This window comes from Narcine bancroftii, chromosome 7 (genome assembly GCF_036971445.1).
Source record: "Narcine bancroftii isolate sNarBan1 chromosome 7, sNarBan1.hap1, whole genome shotgun sequence".
NCBI lineage: Eukaryota > Metazoa > Chordata > Chondrichthyes > Torpediniformes > Narcinidae > Narcine > Narcine bancroftii.
In genome coordinates this window covers 41,760,476-41,776,545 of record NC_091475.1, presented here as the reverse complement: position 1 = coordinate 41,776,545, position 16,070 = coordinate 41,760,476, and the positions used below count along the sequence as shown (strand labels likewise).

Below are 16,070 nucleotides of genomic sequence, written 5' to 3'. Positions count from 1 at the left end.
GGCTGAGCGGCATTCTTAAATTGTAAAAGGTGCTAAATAAATGCAGCATTTTCAACTTATCAATATGCACATATACTCATTTGCATAATATATTTATGCTCATTTCTGAATAGCTCATATATTCAAGGCATAACATTTTTACTGGTCAATGCAAGCATTATTAAATGTAGAATGATTCTTGTCAGAAACATTTGCAGTGCCATTTAATGAAACAGCACACATTCATGTCTATTAGAACCTAGGTGACATGCACATTCGGACTGACAATGGGAACACAGATGCCATGCAATAACTAATCCAGCATAAACCTTGCCCCATGACATTCAATAATATCATCCACACAGAGATCCATCATTAACATCTTGAAATGTATCATTGGCCAGGAACCTGGACATAAATGCAGTGGCCACTGCAACAGGTGAAAAGTTGGGTGTAGCTGCCAATTCTTAACAACCACTTCAAATGAAAGATCCGCACAGTAATTCAGCCTTTGCTAACTGTACAGATTCGGCATCTCAATAACATTCAACGAACAATGCAAAACAATTACTTCTTCAGCAGAATTCAACTGCCTTAAACGTTCAGTCCCTCTTCCAATTCGGCTGCACTGGATTATGTTGCTAAGGATTCTTTGTTATCACTGCCCAACTTGCAACCATTATGAGGACACCAGGAGCAGGGAAACATCACCATAATCTCCCCATCCCCCCACCATTTTATTGTGGACATATATTACTGAAGGAAAGGTTAACCAGTTTAATGTTGCCCCATCCTGTACCTTAGGGAAATGGACAAAATTAATTTTAATATCCATGGAAAACTGATGCACAGGAATCATGGATATGTGATCACCCACGTTTATTTGGGGTTAGTAAATTTATGGCTGTCACAATAAATGTGCTTGAATTTACAAGTTCATAGTAAAACTGGTTGATTTTTACAGAGCTCAGTGAATATTTATCCAAGGATATATAAAATAGTCATTGAGATGAAAATATTCTGATATTTTTCCACAAATACTTGCTTCAGGATTATGTTAAGACTGAGTTTTAACATTGTAGCAGGTAAGAATTCGTTCGATAGGTGAAAAACATCACCTGGGGTTTGCACAGATACAGTAAGGAATCTTCTCCAGATTTCATATATTTTTGCATTCTAACTTTATTAATCTCAAGAGTAGATACTCCCAAGCAAAAATGAGCAGTTATTTCAACTTGAAATGCATTTTGGCACTGCTTAATTCAATCACTGCCATGACCACACTTTAACCAATATCCCATTCTCCTGCTTTGGTCTTCTCCCACTTTAACCAATCTTCTTCTTCTTGGACACCTCATCCTGGCCATCTGCTTGCTCTAGATCTTTTTATTTCCAACTGCCACTGAGACATCAACCATCTCAGCTTCACCACTCCCTTCACTTATTCTAACCTCACCCCCTTAGAACTCCCTGCCCTCCCCTCTTTTTGCACCAGTTCAAGGGTGGTGCTGTTATGATCTGGCGCACTGACCTCTAACTTGCCAAAGCCAAATAACAGCTGTCAGACACCTCCTTAGCCTTTCAACAGAACCCCACCAAAGAACATCAAGCCACCTCTCATGTACCATCTCTAACCTCATCACTTCCAGTCATCTCCCTCCCACAGCCTCTAACCTCAGTTTCCCAATCTCACTCTGCCTGGTTCCACCTCCTACCCAAGATCTACAAACTCAATTGTACCGACAGATCCATTGTTTCCATATGCTTCTGCCCCACTGAGGGGGTATAGTCTTACCTCAACTCTATTTTTCTCCTCTCCCCCCCCCCACCCCCGATCCAGATACTTCACATGCCCTCCATCTCTTCAATTCCTTGGACTAGACCACCTCAATTACTAAACACCACCATGCCCCATACCAAAGAACTCAAAGTTAATTGTTTCTTTCTCAGTAACAGACCCAACCAGTCCCCCTCCATCACCACTCTTCTCTGCCTGGCAGAACTTGTTCTTACCCTCAAAAATAACTTCTCTTATGATTCATCCCATTTCCTCCAAGTTTTGGGTACCTGCATGTGTCCCAGCTATGTCTGCCTTTTTGTTGGCTATGTAGAGCAATCCATGTTACAAGCCTCCACTGGCAAGTCTCCTCAACTATTCTTCTGCTACATCGATTGGTGCTGCATCAAGTACCCACGATGCACTCATCAACTTTATCCACTTTGCTGCCAACTTTCATCAAGCCCGCAAATTCACTTGGTCCATCCCTGACAACGCCCTCCACTTTCTTCATTTCTCTTTCTCCACCTCCGGAGACAAATTTTCTACAGACCCTGTCCTCTCTAAGAGTTTAATTCCTTTCTCTCAATTCCTCTGTCCCCGTTGCATCTGCTCCCAGGATAACACTTTCCATTCCAGATCATCCAAGATGTCCTCCTTCTTCATAAAAAAAGTGGCTTCCCCTCAACTGTCTCCCTCCCTTCCCCACTTCTGTCTTCCCTCTCGATTCAGAGACCACTCCCCTCCCCATCACTTTTCATCTATTTTCTCTTGTGCCCTCCCATCCATCTCTACTTTTGACCCCTTACCTGTGCCCCTCCACCCCCCCCCCCACCTGTCTGCTTTTTTTCCATTCCTTGATGGTGTGAACTCGATTTTTGAGTGAGCTAAAATCCCTCTCCGTGTGTTTATTTGCCCCTTCTCCCGTACTGAAAGTGTCGACCCCGAGTCAGAAACTGAGTACCACCCCAGGCCTTTCTGCGCTGATATCCTGTCCCGGGACCAAATTTGAAATCGTTCAGCCCAGCATTTTAACCCAGCCAACGTCTGTCCTCAGCCAGTTGCTGAAGGCATATTACCTGTTCATGATCACTTTAACATTTACGCGCTGTCTTGGCTTCTGTCCGACCAGGGATACCCTGAAAAATAAGCTTTGCATTCGCTTCCTTCGCCGTTTTGAAGCGTTGACCCAGTCGCCCTTCGCCGCAGAAACTTGCTCACTTCTTGAGTGTCCCCACTAGTTTCATGAGATCTTCGAGGAGTTGTGTTTCGGTGGTGTATTTACTGACTTGGCGACTGTGCAGCTCCGCGAGGGTTAAGAGGGTGAAAGGGTTGCCAAGTTTTAGTCCGAGTGGTGCGGATGTGAGCTGGTGTCGCTGGCTCGGGTTCTCTCCTCCCCTTGTGAGTTTCAGTCCCAGATTCGCCCGTGTTCATTCCGGTCCCCGAGTCCAGGACCGGTCTCCTGTCAGGATGAGGGCACCAGCCCGCCGAGACTCCAGGCTGGGGCTCCTCTTCAAGGGACCGTGTAACTGAGCCCTCCTTCCAATGAGAAAACGCCAGCCAACGCCAAACCCCACCATCTGATTAAAGCGCAAAATAACTTCGACAATGTCGACGCAAGGTTTATTTCAAGGTGGAGGTGGAGGTGGAGGATGGTTGAACACAGTATTGTTTTGCTCCTCGCCATCGACCAAAACTATGTCCAAAAGGAAATTGCGCCAGACCCGAAGTTTGGACTCGGCCATCATCCGAGGCTACGCGACCGATGTCGACCTGGTGCAGGATGACTTCGACGTCCTGGGAAGTACCAGCCTGCGCTCCAAATATTCGGGCATCAACAGTCCCCCGTCCTCTCTCAGCTCTTCGGAGAGTTTAGCCGGCTCCCGGTCGCTGAGGTACAGGCAGTGCTCCGCGAGCAGTGGTGCCACCAACCCTCGTACCTCTCTGCAGAAATCCTTCTCCACCAACTTCTGCCTCGATTACGACCAGAGGGGAAGTGTGAAAAGAACCGCTGCCTGGGACCTCTCCTTCCTCCCCAGGAACCAGGGCCAGTACCTGGCCAGCAACACCTTCTTCTCTCCAAGGAAGTGGCTGCAGAGAAAGCCACATCAACCCAACAGTCAGTCCTACATCGTCTGGAGGTCAGAGGTAGGAATTCCGAATTGAATTCATACATCCTTCAAAGTTCAGGCTTGTTGTCACCTACAACCCTGAGATTACTTTTCCTGCCTGCCAGGCAAAATTTCTACTTAGTAGTGCAAACAGTACTCAAGAAAAATATACCTGTACAAAAGAAATGAATGTAAATAAACTGACTTTGCGATACAGAAAAAAATGAGTATTCTGTAATACTAAATGAGTCTCTGATTGAGTTTGCTGTTTAGGAGTCTAATGGTGAAGAGGTAGCAAGTATTCCTGAACCTGGTGGGATGAGTCTTGTGGCACCCATAACTCTTTCCTGATGGCAGCAGCGAGAACGGAGCACATCTTGACTTGGGTGAATCCTCGATGACTGTTGCCTGCTGCTCTGAAAGCAGCGCTTCATGTAGATTTTCTCAATGGTGGGGAGAGATTGGCCTGTAATGTACTGGGTTGTAAGGGTATAGAAAGGTACCCTTCCTGATACCTGAAAGAGAATGCATGCGTGAGATTTGATGCTGTGGAGTGGGGGGTGGTTAGTTAAACTCTTGTTAAACTTCATTCATTATTTAAACAATAACACAAAAGGAGCTGAGAATTGAAAATGAGTTAATCCACACAGTTGAACATAGCATCCTAATGTTTTTAAACGACACCTATAAAATACCTGTTACCATTCAAACATGGGTGTAGAACAGGATCAGTTAGTCCTTTGAATTAATTGGAAGTCAGTGGCGCTTTTCTCTTGTAAATATTGCTAGTTTATTTCCAAACTAGATTAGAGTTGACAGTTATTTTGATCCACCGGTTTAAGCTGTGATTTTGTTTTGCTCTGCGCTGTGGATGGTGATGCTACCATTAGGAAAACTGAAATGAAAGCAGCTTCTACAGGATTGAATTGGGATTTATTGAAGATTGTCGTTTCAATAGCTTGTGACCAGCAATTTTCAGCAACTGTTTTGCGTTACTGATAGCAACAGATTCAACACAGCATTTAGTGTCAAAGTTTTTGTTTGATAGTAATTTATTTTAATGCAAGGCCCTGCCTACTGCTTACTGTGATGTTTGGAAAGGCCAGTTGGAAGCATGTTTTAACTTGGCATTGTTCCTGGGTGAATGGTTGTAATTTTTATTTACATTTCATTTCATATTTATTCCTATTATGTAAAGTGGGTTGTAAGGTTTTGTGCCTCCTAATTCTCTGTGGAAAGGGACATCTTTTTGATAGTTGACACTAAGAATTGATATATTCCTGTCTTTCTCACAAGATGGGCTAATTAATACCTGTCAGCTTTGTCTGATCTGCCTTGTGTCTGTGTCTGTTCATTCTGTCCTTTTCTACACTGTCATTCCTACTGTATGTATCCTGTAATATCTTAACCAAACTTCTTTTGCTTATCTCTCAAGTGAAAGTTTTTTTTGTGCTGCAACTTTATAGGCTGCAGTGGTGGTTCATTGCTTTGCCTGGACACAGGGGTTGGTAGGTATATCGACCAAGCTGTCACAGGAAATGATAGAGGCCAAACATGGGCTCAAGGTAGATAACATGATTGGAATGGATGGGTTGGACAGAAAGGTCTGTTTCCATGCTGTGCTCCACAGCCAAATGTGTTCATCAAACTCTGAAGTGGGACAAAATAGTTGACGATAAGCTGTATTCAATAGGAAATAATTTATGATACACCATTTTCAAATTGAAATAAAATAATGATTAGTAAATATAAATTTGTGCTAATGGTGATTTGTCATGAAATGTGATTGATTTATTGAATTGTCATTGTTTGAAAGTATTGTTTGAAAAATACATTCCAATTTCTATTTTAATCTTTCTGGAATTTTAATTTTAAAGATATAATTGAGAGATCTAGCACAGTAACAGGCCCTTCTGGCCCATGAGCCTGTACCATCCAAATACACCCATGTCACCAATTATTCTACTAACCCTGTTTGGAATCTACCAAAGTTTTTCTAATCCACCTGCTGTTTTTACGAATCTATTTCCATTTCAAAGCAGCTGCTGTGGTATTATCACAGGATTTCACTAAAACTTAATAGTGGCCACTATTAAGTTTTCTACCGGCATCACCTACGGCTCCTAGAACGCTTCCACCAGCGTTGTCTCCGCTCCATCCTCAACATTCATTGGAGCGCTTTCATCCCTAACGTCGAAGTACTCGAGATGGCAGAGGTCAACAGCATCGAGTCCACGCTGCTGAAGATCCAGCTGCGCTGGGTGGGTCACATCTCCAGAATGGAGGACCATTGCCTTCCCAAGATCGTGTTATATGGCGAGCTCTCCACTGGCCACCGTGACAGAGGTGCACCAAAGAAAAGGTACAAGGACTGCCTAAAGAAATCTCTTGGTGCCTGCCCCATTGACCACCGCCAGTGGGCTGATCTCGCCTCAAACCGTGCATCTTGGCGCCTCACAGTTTGGCGGGCAGCAACCTCCTTTGAAGAAGACCGCAGAGCCCACCTCACTGACAAAAGGCAAAGGAGGAAAAACCCAACACCCAACCCCAACCCACCAATTTTCCCCTGCAGCCGCTGCAACCGTGTCTGCCTGTCCCGCATCGGACTTGTCAGCCACAAACGAGCCTGCAGCTGACGTGGACTTTTACCCCCTCCATAAATCTTCATCCACGAAGCCAAGCCAAAGAAAAAGAAAGAATAGTGGCCACTACTGGAACCATGCAAGACACAGAAATGGCCACTACAAATGTTTATGGTCTAACTACTCGAACCATGCAAGACACAGAAATCTAATCATAGAATTGACTACAAAACATAATGTGGATGAAGCATTTTGAACCCAACAGACTCTAAGAATTGCAAGATGTCACAAAAAACCTCCCAGCTAATCTTACATTGTTGAAGTATCACTACAAATGGCTCAAAATATGGCTGACTTTAATAGTGGTCCAATGAATAATAACATTGAGAGAACGTCCCCTACTCTTTGACTCATAATTGTGTCTTTAACATCCATCTGAGAAGAAAGAAAGAACCTTGGTGTAAAGATTCAACCAAAAGCATGGCATTGCTGGAAGTACATCACTCCTTTGCACTTTGCTGAAGTTGTACTCTAGGTTAAAGCTGAAGTCTGAAATGGGACTCGAACCCATGACATTGTATTTTATTTACTAAAGTGCTACCTCACAGATCTGCGAGAGGCAAAGAAGTGCAAAAGATTTATTTTAACAAGGTTGCACCTTGTCCGAGTTTATTAGCCAATGTACAATATTTCCTACGGCTCCTAGAACGCTTCCACCAGCGTTGTCTCCGCTCCATCCTCAACATCCATTGGAGCGCTTTCATCCCTAACGTCGAAGTACTCGAGATGGCAGAGGTCGACAGCATCGAGTCCACGCTGCTGAAGATCCAGCTGCGCTGGGTGGGTCACGTCTCCAGAATGGAGGACCATCGCCTTCCCAAGATCGTGTTATATGGCGAGCTCTCCACTGGCCACTGTGACAGAGGTGCACCAAAGAAAAGGTACAAGGACTGCCTAAAGAAATCTCTTGGTGCCTGCCACATTGACCACCGCCAGTGGGCTGATATCGCCTCAAACCGTGCATCTTGGCGCCTCACAGTTTGGCGGGCAGCAACCTCCTATGAAGAAGACCGCAGAGTCCACCTCACTGACAAAAGGCAAAGGAGGAAAAACTCAACACCCAACCCCAACCAACCAATTTTCCCTTGCAACCGCTGCAACCGTGTCTGCCTGTCCCGCATCGGACTTGTCAGCCACAAACGAGCCTGCAGCTGACGTGGACTTTTACCCCCTCCATAAATCTTCGTCCGCGAAGCCAAGCCAAAGAAAAATATTTCCTGTAACATTACTTTTAGTCATTGTGTGTCCCAGTATGACTATTCATTTTTAAAATTGGAGAAAAGTACAGGCATTGCCAATGTAGGTAAAATTGGTAAAATAAACATAATCACTTTTGCTATCTAACTGTGGAGTCCTGTTACAGATAATAATCATAGCTTTAGTGACTTCTTAATAGCATAGCAGCACAGATAATGAATAAATTCAGTCGTTTTCAGAATCAGAATTTATTGTCATGAACATGTCACGAAATTCGTTGTTTTGCAACAGCATCACGGTGTAAATATTTATATCAATCACATTATAAAATAAATAAAAGAAGTGCCAGAAAAAGACAAAGTAAGGCAGTGTCTGTGGTTCATTGTTCATTCAGGAATCTGATGGCAGCGGGGAAGAAGCTGTCCTTGTTCCACTGGGTGCTCGTCTTCAGGCTCTTGTATCTTTTTCCCAATGGTAGCAGAATGAAGAGGGCATGGCCTGAGAGGTGGGGTTCGTGAGGATAGAGGCTGCTTTTTTAAGACACTGCCTCTTGTGGATGAACTCGATGGAGTGAAGACTGGTGCACGTGCTGTTGCAAGCCGAGTTAACAGCCCTCAATAGTGAGAGTTAACAGCCCTCAATAGTGAGAGTTAACAGCCCTCAATAGATTTTTTTTTGTCCTGACCATAGGCAATTCCGTACCAGACAGTGATGCAACCAACCAGGATGGTCTCCACGGTACATCTGTGGTAGTTTTGGAGCGCCTTTGATGACATACCAAATCTCCTCAAGTTACTCACAAAGTATAGCTGGTGATGAGCCTTCTTTCTGATTGCATTGATATAGAGACTCCAGGACAGATCCTCAGAGATGTTGACATCCAGGAATTTGTTGACCCTCTCCACTGCTGGCCCCTCGATGGGGACTGGTTCATGCTCTCCTGATTTCCTGCTGAAATCCACAATCATTTCCTTGGTTTTGTTAATGTCGAGTGCAAGGTTGTTAGTGTGATATCACTCAACCAGCTGATCTATTTCCCTCCTGTATGCTTCTTAATTTTTGCCTGTGTTCTGCCCACAACCGTGGTGTCATTGGCAAATTTGTAGATAGCATTTGAATTATGTCTGGCCACACAGTCATGGGTGTAGAGTGAGTAGAACAGTGGGCTAAGCATGCATCCTTGAGATGCACTTGTGTTGATCATCAGTAAGGAGGAGATGCTGTTTCCAATTCAAACTGACTGTGGTGTTCCAATGAGGATCTAGTTGCAGAGGCATGTTTCGAGGCCCAAGGTTTGGAGCTTGTTGACCAGCATGGAGGGAATAATGGTATTGAAGGCTGAGCTTTAGGCAATGAGAAGCAGCCATATGTATGAGTTGCTGTGGTCCAGGTGATCCAGAGCTGAGAAAAGAACCAGTGAATATTGCATCTGCTGTGGAGCGATTGTGACGGTAGGTGAAATGCAACAGATCTAGTCCTTTACGTAGGTAGGTATTAATTCTGGCCATGACCAATCTGACAAAGCATTTCATCACAGTAGATGTGCGTGTTATTGGGTGATTGTCGTTGAGGTAGCTCACTCTGTTCTTTTTGGCATCAGGATGATTGATGCCATTTTGAAGCAGGTGGGAATCTCCAACTGCACCAATGAGAGATTGAAAATGTCTGAATACTCCAGCTAGTTGGTTGGCACAGATTTTCAGTACCCTGCAGGTATTCTATCAGGGCCTAATGCTTTGCGAAGGTTCACCTCTTGAATGATGGTCTGATGTTGGCCTCAGAGATAGATATCACAGGGTCCTTGGCCTTTGCAGGGATTCTCGTAGGAACTGTTGTTCTCTTCAAAGTGGGCATAGAAGGTGTTCAGCTTATTGGGTATTAAAGAATCACAGCCACTTATGGTGTTTACTCTCACTTTGTAGGATGTAATGGCCTGCAATCCCTGCCACAGCTGGCAAGTATCTGTCTCTGTATCTAACTTCCTCTGAAATTGGTTTTTTGTTGCCGAGATAGCCTTCCGCAGGCTACCTCAGCAGTTGTGACCACAGTAAGTGAGGCAGCTAATGGAGTTTGTGCCTCACCACACTGGAGACCCAGGTTCAATCCTCATTTTGAGCAGTCTGTGTAGACTTTGTGGGTTTCCTTTCACATCTCAAAGATATGGGTTGAAAGTTGTACAATACTGTAAATTGCCCCCAATACATAGGTGAGTGATAGAATCTGGGTGGAGTTGATGGGAATGTGGAGAGAATTTTAAAAATGAGATTAATATAGGATTAGTGTAAATCAGGGCTTGATAGTTGGCATGGGTTTTGTGGGCTGTAGGTCCTGTCTCTATGATGCTAATAAGATGAAATGGAAAATTGTCATGCTAAAAGTGGCTAAACTGTAAAGTATGCATGACAGGGATGTAGGGAGCAATTTCAAGGCCTACATGTGACACAAAATACACAAGTGTAAAAAGTTCGGGAGGTAGAAGTTGTAGAAATTCTGGAAGAAAGGATAAGCAAGTGGCAAAATAAATTCTCAGAAGATTAAGTGTTAGGAAGGAAAAAAAAACATTAGAGGCATCGTGAGGAAAAAGTAGGAGTGAAACACACTAGATGCCTATTTAAAATATTCGGCATGGACCAAATTGCCGCCTCTTAAGCTGTACTCTTTGAAACTTCCGTGGTTTTAGGATTACTTAAAATAAATATCGTTTCTGGAGAGAATAGGCCAATGGTTAAGCGCTAAGAAAAGCATTGTCTTTGGTTGTGTCATATTGGTTGAGAACTACTAAAGGTGTGTCAGTAACAGACAATTATGTGATGGCACCTCCAAATATGCAGGCAAGTTGTGTTGACTGTCCCAGGTCCATGGAATGTGAATTGATTACCCATCTATGGAGAAGTAGTTCTGATGTTGCAGCATGTTGTAGAATGCCTGTGAATGAGAAGTAGTTCTGATGTGGCAGCATGTTGTAGAATGCCTGTTAATGATGACGGAAGTAATTTTGAATAACTCTTCGAGGATATGTGATGAAAAAAACAAGTTGTCATTTTTAATCATAGAATACATAGATGCTTATATTCACCACACTCACTGGCTACCATTATGTCAGCCTTCTACAGGAGCTCTGTCGAGAGCATCCTGGCTGGCTGCATCGCAGTATGGTCTGGTTTCTACAAAAAATTGATCAAAGGTCAATCCATAGGACCATAATAGCAGTATAGAGAATCACTGAGGTCTCCCTTCGCCTCCTCCTCCCCACCCCCCCCCCCCGACATTGATGTGATTTACCATGATTATTGACTGAAGAGAGCTTGCAAAATCAATGACGACCCCTTCCAACCTGCACACAACATCTTTCAACTGCTCCCATTGGGAAAGAGACGCAGGAGTATCAGAGCCAGCACCACCAGGCTGAGGAACAGCTTCTTCCCACGGGCAATGAGAATGCTGAATGATCAAAGGACTGCTCACACTAACCATCCGAGACTCTTATATTCATGAGCCAACATTTATTTATTTATTTGTAGATATGAGTACTTGTCCTACATATGTGGTGTTTGTATGTGTGTTATGTCTAGTTGTGTACCTCCGTGTCTGGACTGGAGAACCCTGTATTTTCGGGTTGTACTTGTGCAATCAGATGACAATAAATTTATCTTGATTGAGTTGACAGTCCAAAATGGTGTCATTTTAGTAAGTTCAAGTGTAGCTCTGTTGAAGTCAATACTGTTCATAATTCAAGCCAACACTGTTTTGAATGGAAATATCCAAGTAAGTTGACCAATACTATTCTTAGCTCTTGAAGCTAAACATCACAGCAGGAGAATATCAGCCCAACAGGTGATTTGAAATGGCAATGTGATTCCCATTCTGCACTTTCACCCATATTCCTGCAATTTTCTTTTCATTTTCAAATGTCTTCTCAAATCCCTGTTGAATATACTTTCATCACCCTTTACGTTCCAATCACTTGTGACATAAAAGCAAGTTCCTCATTTCTGCTCCGATCCTTTTGTAAATTAGTTTAATCCTGTGTCTTTTGGTTGACCTGCCCATGTGATCAGACTTGCAGCCAGGTTCCCCTTCCTACTACTGAGACTGACTGAAAATTTAATTAAAAACTAATCTATACTCCTGGAAAACTGTCAAATTCAAAAATTATTAATGAGATTAAACTACGGGTTTCAACAATACTGTTGCATCTTAACAGGTTTTTTTGCATTAGAAAGATCAGTAACTAAAAAGTTGATATCAATACTAACTTGTTGAAAGACCAACAGTACCTCAGACATACTGGCGAGACACCCACATTGCAAGGATGAGGGGGAGGGTTACATTCCTGAAAATGGTCCATATATACTGTAACATGAAGCCATGATGTCTGTGCCTGCGTCAAGAAATGCGAATTAAGAAAAACACATATAGCACACAAACAGATCATGCATCGATGGAAAGCAAAGTTATATAACCAACTTTTTTGAGTTAAAAAAAAGCAGGCAGGCACTTGAATAAAAAGGTTGTGGGTGGAGAGAAGAAGGGACAGGAGAAGAGCACAGGCCAGAGATTGTAGGTGGAGATGGATGGTAGGGCAGAAGATGAAAGGGGGAGGGGGTAGCTCTCTGAATGGAGAGGGAAGAGGTTGGGAAGCTAGGGGAGAGGAGACACAGAAATAGGGAAAGAAAAGGAGACAGGGGAGGGTCTAACAGAAATCAGAGAAGTCGATGTTAATGCCATTTGGTTGGAGGGTGCCCAGAAGGAAAATTGAGTGTATAATGCACAAATGAGCTGGATCAAGTCAGCAGTTCCTGCAGTGTCCACAGGAGGCAAAGATATAAAACCAATGCTTTGGACCTGGGCCCTTCATCAAGGTATGAGCACAAAGCAGGCAGATGCCTGAATAAAAAGGAAGGGGGAGGAGGGAGGAAGGGGTAGGGAGAGGAATATGAGGAGTTATTTCCATGACCTTGATTTGGCAGTGGATGAGGCCAAGGGCTGACATATCAGTGACGGAATGGGGTGTGGAATTAAAATGATTGGCCATTGGGAGGTCCTCTTTATTATAGTGGACAGTGAAGGAGCTCAACAAACCGATTTCCTAGTCTGCATACCAGTCCCTCCGATATAGAGGAGACCATAATGGGAGCACCGGATACAGTAGGTGATTCCTGCAGATTCACGAGTGAAGTGTTGCTTCACTTAGAAAGACTGTTTAAGCCCCTGAATGGAGGTGAGGGTGGAGGTGTGGGTCCCTGTAGCATTTCCTGTGATTAACTGGAACATCTGCCTGGCCCCCTCCGTCCCTATACGAAACAAAGATAGGATTCCCCTTGTCCTCAAATATCACTCCACCAACCTCCACATTCCAAAATATTATCTTCAATTTCTGCCACCAGTGATCCCACCATCAGATATATTTTCCCTCTCCTTCCTCTTCCTCTTCCACAGGGACTGCTCCCTCTATTGTTGCCTTGACCATTCATCACTTCCCAATAATTACACCCTTGTTACCTATCCCTGTGACCCCTTATTAACTACATCTGTGCAGGGGTCAGCTATTGCATCCAGTGCTCCTGTTGTGGCCTCCTCTACATCAGAGGGACTGGATGTAGACTAGGTGATCATTCATTGTGTTGAGCACCTTTGCTCTGTCCACTGCATTAATGGGGATCTCCCAGTGGCCAACCATTACAATTCCACACCCCATTCCCATACTCTCATCTGCCATGGCCTCATGCACAAAGTGGAGGAACAATCCCTAATATTCTGTCTGGATGTTCTCCAACCAGGTGGTATTAACATTAATTTCTCCAGTTTCCTTTTGGTCCTTCCCCTGTCTCTTCCTCTTCCCCTATCCCTGTGTCTCCTTTCCTCCATTTCCTCATTCTTTTTACCCCCCCTCCCCCTATTACTTCCCAGCTTTTTCTCTCCTTTCTCTCCCCTTATCCACATGGCCTATTGTATGTTGGACTGTGCTCCTCCCCTGCCCCTTCTTCCCTTCTCCCACCACTTTTTGTATTCAAGCATTTGTTGTTTTTAGCTGAACCTTGATGAACGACTCAGGCCCGAAGCGTTGATTATATATCTGTTTCCTATGGACACTGCGTGACCTGCTGAGTTTCTCCGGCACTTTGTATGTTGCATTACAATCACAACATCTGCAGACTTTCCTGTTTAACTAAAAAAATATATGTATTGATTTATTTACTTCTGTCATGTGAATTCCATGAGAGTGAATTTTATTCCATATCTCAATTTTTTTGGTAATGCCTGACGAATTCTCTCAAGCAAATTTCTGTAACCCAAAAGGATGTAATGGTATTTCACTTTTAGAGCTTTAAGGCAGTGGTCCTCAACCATTTTTTTTCTCCACTCACATACCACCTTAAGTGTTCTCTTGCTAACCTATGCCATAGGTGGTTTATGGGTGGGAAAGAAAAGGTTGAGAACCATTGCTTTAAGGTGACCTGAAATCATAAAATTTGCTATATAAATATTTAAAGTACTGGAGACACTCAGCAGGTCATGCAGCATCCATAGGAAGTAAAAGACAATCAATATTTTGGGCCTTAGGTCTTCATTGGAATGTGCAAAATCAGGCAGACACCCCAAATAATAAACAGGGGTGAGAAAAAGAGGAGGCATCCACAGGAATTTAAAGGTCTTTTAATTACCTATGGATGCTGTATGACCTGCTGACTTTCTCCAGCATGCTTCAGATTTCAGATTTATTGTCAGAGTACATATAGGACATGCAACCTTGAGATTCCTTTTCCCTGCATGCCAGGAAGAATGATCTCTTATTGGTTGTGCAAAATAAAGCTGTACACAATGTACACGTAAACAAATGTAAACAACTGTGCGACACAGAGAGGAGAGAAAAAAATTAAACAATAAAGTGCAGAAGTAGGAGTCCTTAAATGAGTCCCTGATTGAGTTTGTTGTTGAGGAGTCTAATGGTGGAGGGGGAGCAGCTGTTCCTGAACCTGGTGTATTGCACTAGACACCAGCATCTGTAAATTGTCTTAACTATATTAATACGAATCTTTCTTCGATTATTATTTTAATAATTTGACAGTATTGTGTTTTAACAAAGAAATCATCTTCCTTATCAAGAAGTGCAAAGTAATTTGGTAGGCAGATGAGCACCAGAATGGAGTACAGGGAAATGGGAAATAGTAGCAGAAAGGATTGGGAGAGATAGATAGCAAGGGAGCAAGAAATACTTGTACTATTTCTTGGTCTGATTCTAGATAGGCATTCAGTGTACATCCAAAAATGCTCAAAGTGTATTCAATGAGGCTGGAAAGCTGTAGACACTATTAGTCAAACAATTTATGATGTTGCCACTGAATGTGTCCCTGGTAATAAAAATGAAGAATGACTAGTTGCTAAAAATAAGGAAGGGGAGTAAGGAAAGGATGGCAATATTGGCTATAGAGACTACTGAAATATTGAAGAGAGGTTATGTCTGGATGATCACTGTCAAAATGTGGTTTGGTTTTGGGTCAAGAAATGCTGGAGGTATCATTTCACGATGGGAAGTATTTTATAAAACCAACTGGAGAGAAGAATACAGAGAAGCAAACTGGCAGAAAAATTACAAAGATGAGTGAAATTTATAGAGTAGTGATAACAGAGGAAGTCCTCTATTCTAATATAGATTGATATGATGGTAGTAAGAAGGGAAAGGGGTTAAGGAATTTTTGAACCATGCTGAGGAGAACTTCCTTGACCATTGGATTTCAGGCCAAAAAGAAGGGAAGCATTGGAGGGCAACAAAATGGAATGTCATTTCAGTAAAAGGGGGTGATGTTATTTTTCTTACTTCCTGCATGTAATACCTGTAATCACCCAATTTTTACCTAAATGACAATAAAGGGTCCTGATCTGAATGTTGATCATTTTTCCCCATAGATGTTGCTGACCTATTTGTTCAAGATTCATAATATTTAGAATACTCACAGAAAAGGATAATAGACCTCTCTGCCATTAAAAATAATCAATTGAGAGGGGTCCTTTTCAATAAAACAAAAGCAAATCTGGCCAAAGTAACTTGGAATCAAAGACAAGCAGGGAATTTAACAGATGAACATTAGCAGCCTTCAAGAATGAGGTGGTTCAGAGAGAGAGAGACCAGTTACATTCTCACAGTGGAAAAGGGTAAAAGAATAAAAGCCAAAGTTTGTTGGATGATGAAAAATATGAAGAGTACAATGAAGCAGTTAAAATTAGTAGATGTCAAATGAGAACCAAGCTGATTGTAGAACGATCTGAGGGGAAATAAAAAGGGAAATTAAAAAAACAGAGAATGGTATGACTATAGTAAACATGTAAGATAATTTAAGAATCTTCCACAGTCATCTAAGCAAT

General features: G+C 42.8%; 1 protein-coding gene and 1 long non-coding RNA gene across 30 annotated transcripts in view; one reads left to right on the top strand and one right to left on the bottom strand.

Annotated features, from left to right (window-relative positions):
• LOC138738815 (uncharacterized) overlaps nucleotides 1-3,788 on the bottom strand; it is a 92,745-nt gene extending 88,957 nt beyond the window's left edge. For both annotated transcript variants that reach the window (XR_011341783.1, XR_011341782.1), the window contains exon 1: nucleotides 2,836-3,788. This is a non-coding gene — a long non-coding RNA (uncharacterized lncRNA). The remainder of the gene's footprint in view (nucleotides 1-2,835) is intronic.
• LOC138738811 (rho GTPase-activating protein 6-like) overlaps nucleotides 1-16,070 on the top strand; it is a 564,699-nt gene that overhangs the window by 67,677 nt on the left and 480,952 nt on the right. For 5 of the 28 annotated variants that reach the window (XM_069889798.1, XM_069889786.1, XM_069889795.1 and 2 more), the window contains exon 1: nucleotides 3,131-3,904. The exons of 19 other annotated variants lie outside the window; for them this stretch is intronic. In XM_069889798.1, coding sequence (XP_069745899.1) covers nucleotides 3,365-3,904 — 540 coding nt within the window. In that variant the 5' untranslated portion in view covers nucleotides 3,131-3,364. Of the gene's footprint in view, nucleotides 1-3,128; nucleotides 3,905-16,070 lie in introns of those variants that run through there. 4 more of the 28 variants (XM_069889768.1, XM_069889767.1, XM_069889797.1 and 1 more) reach the window with 3 other exon arrangements.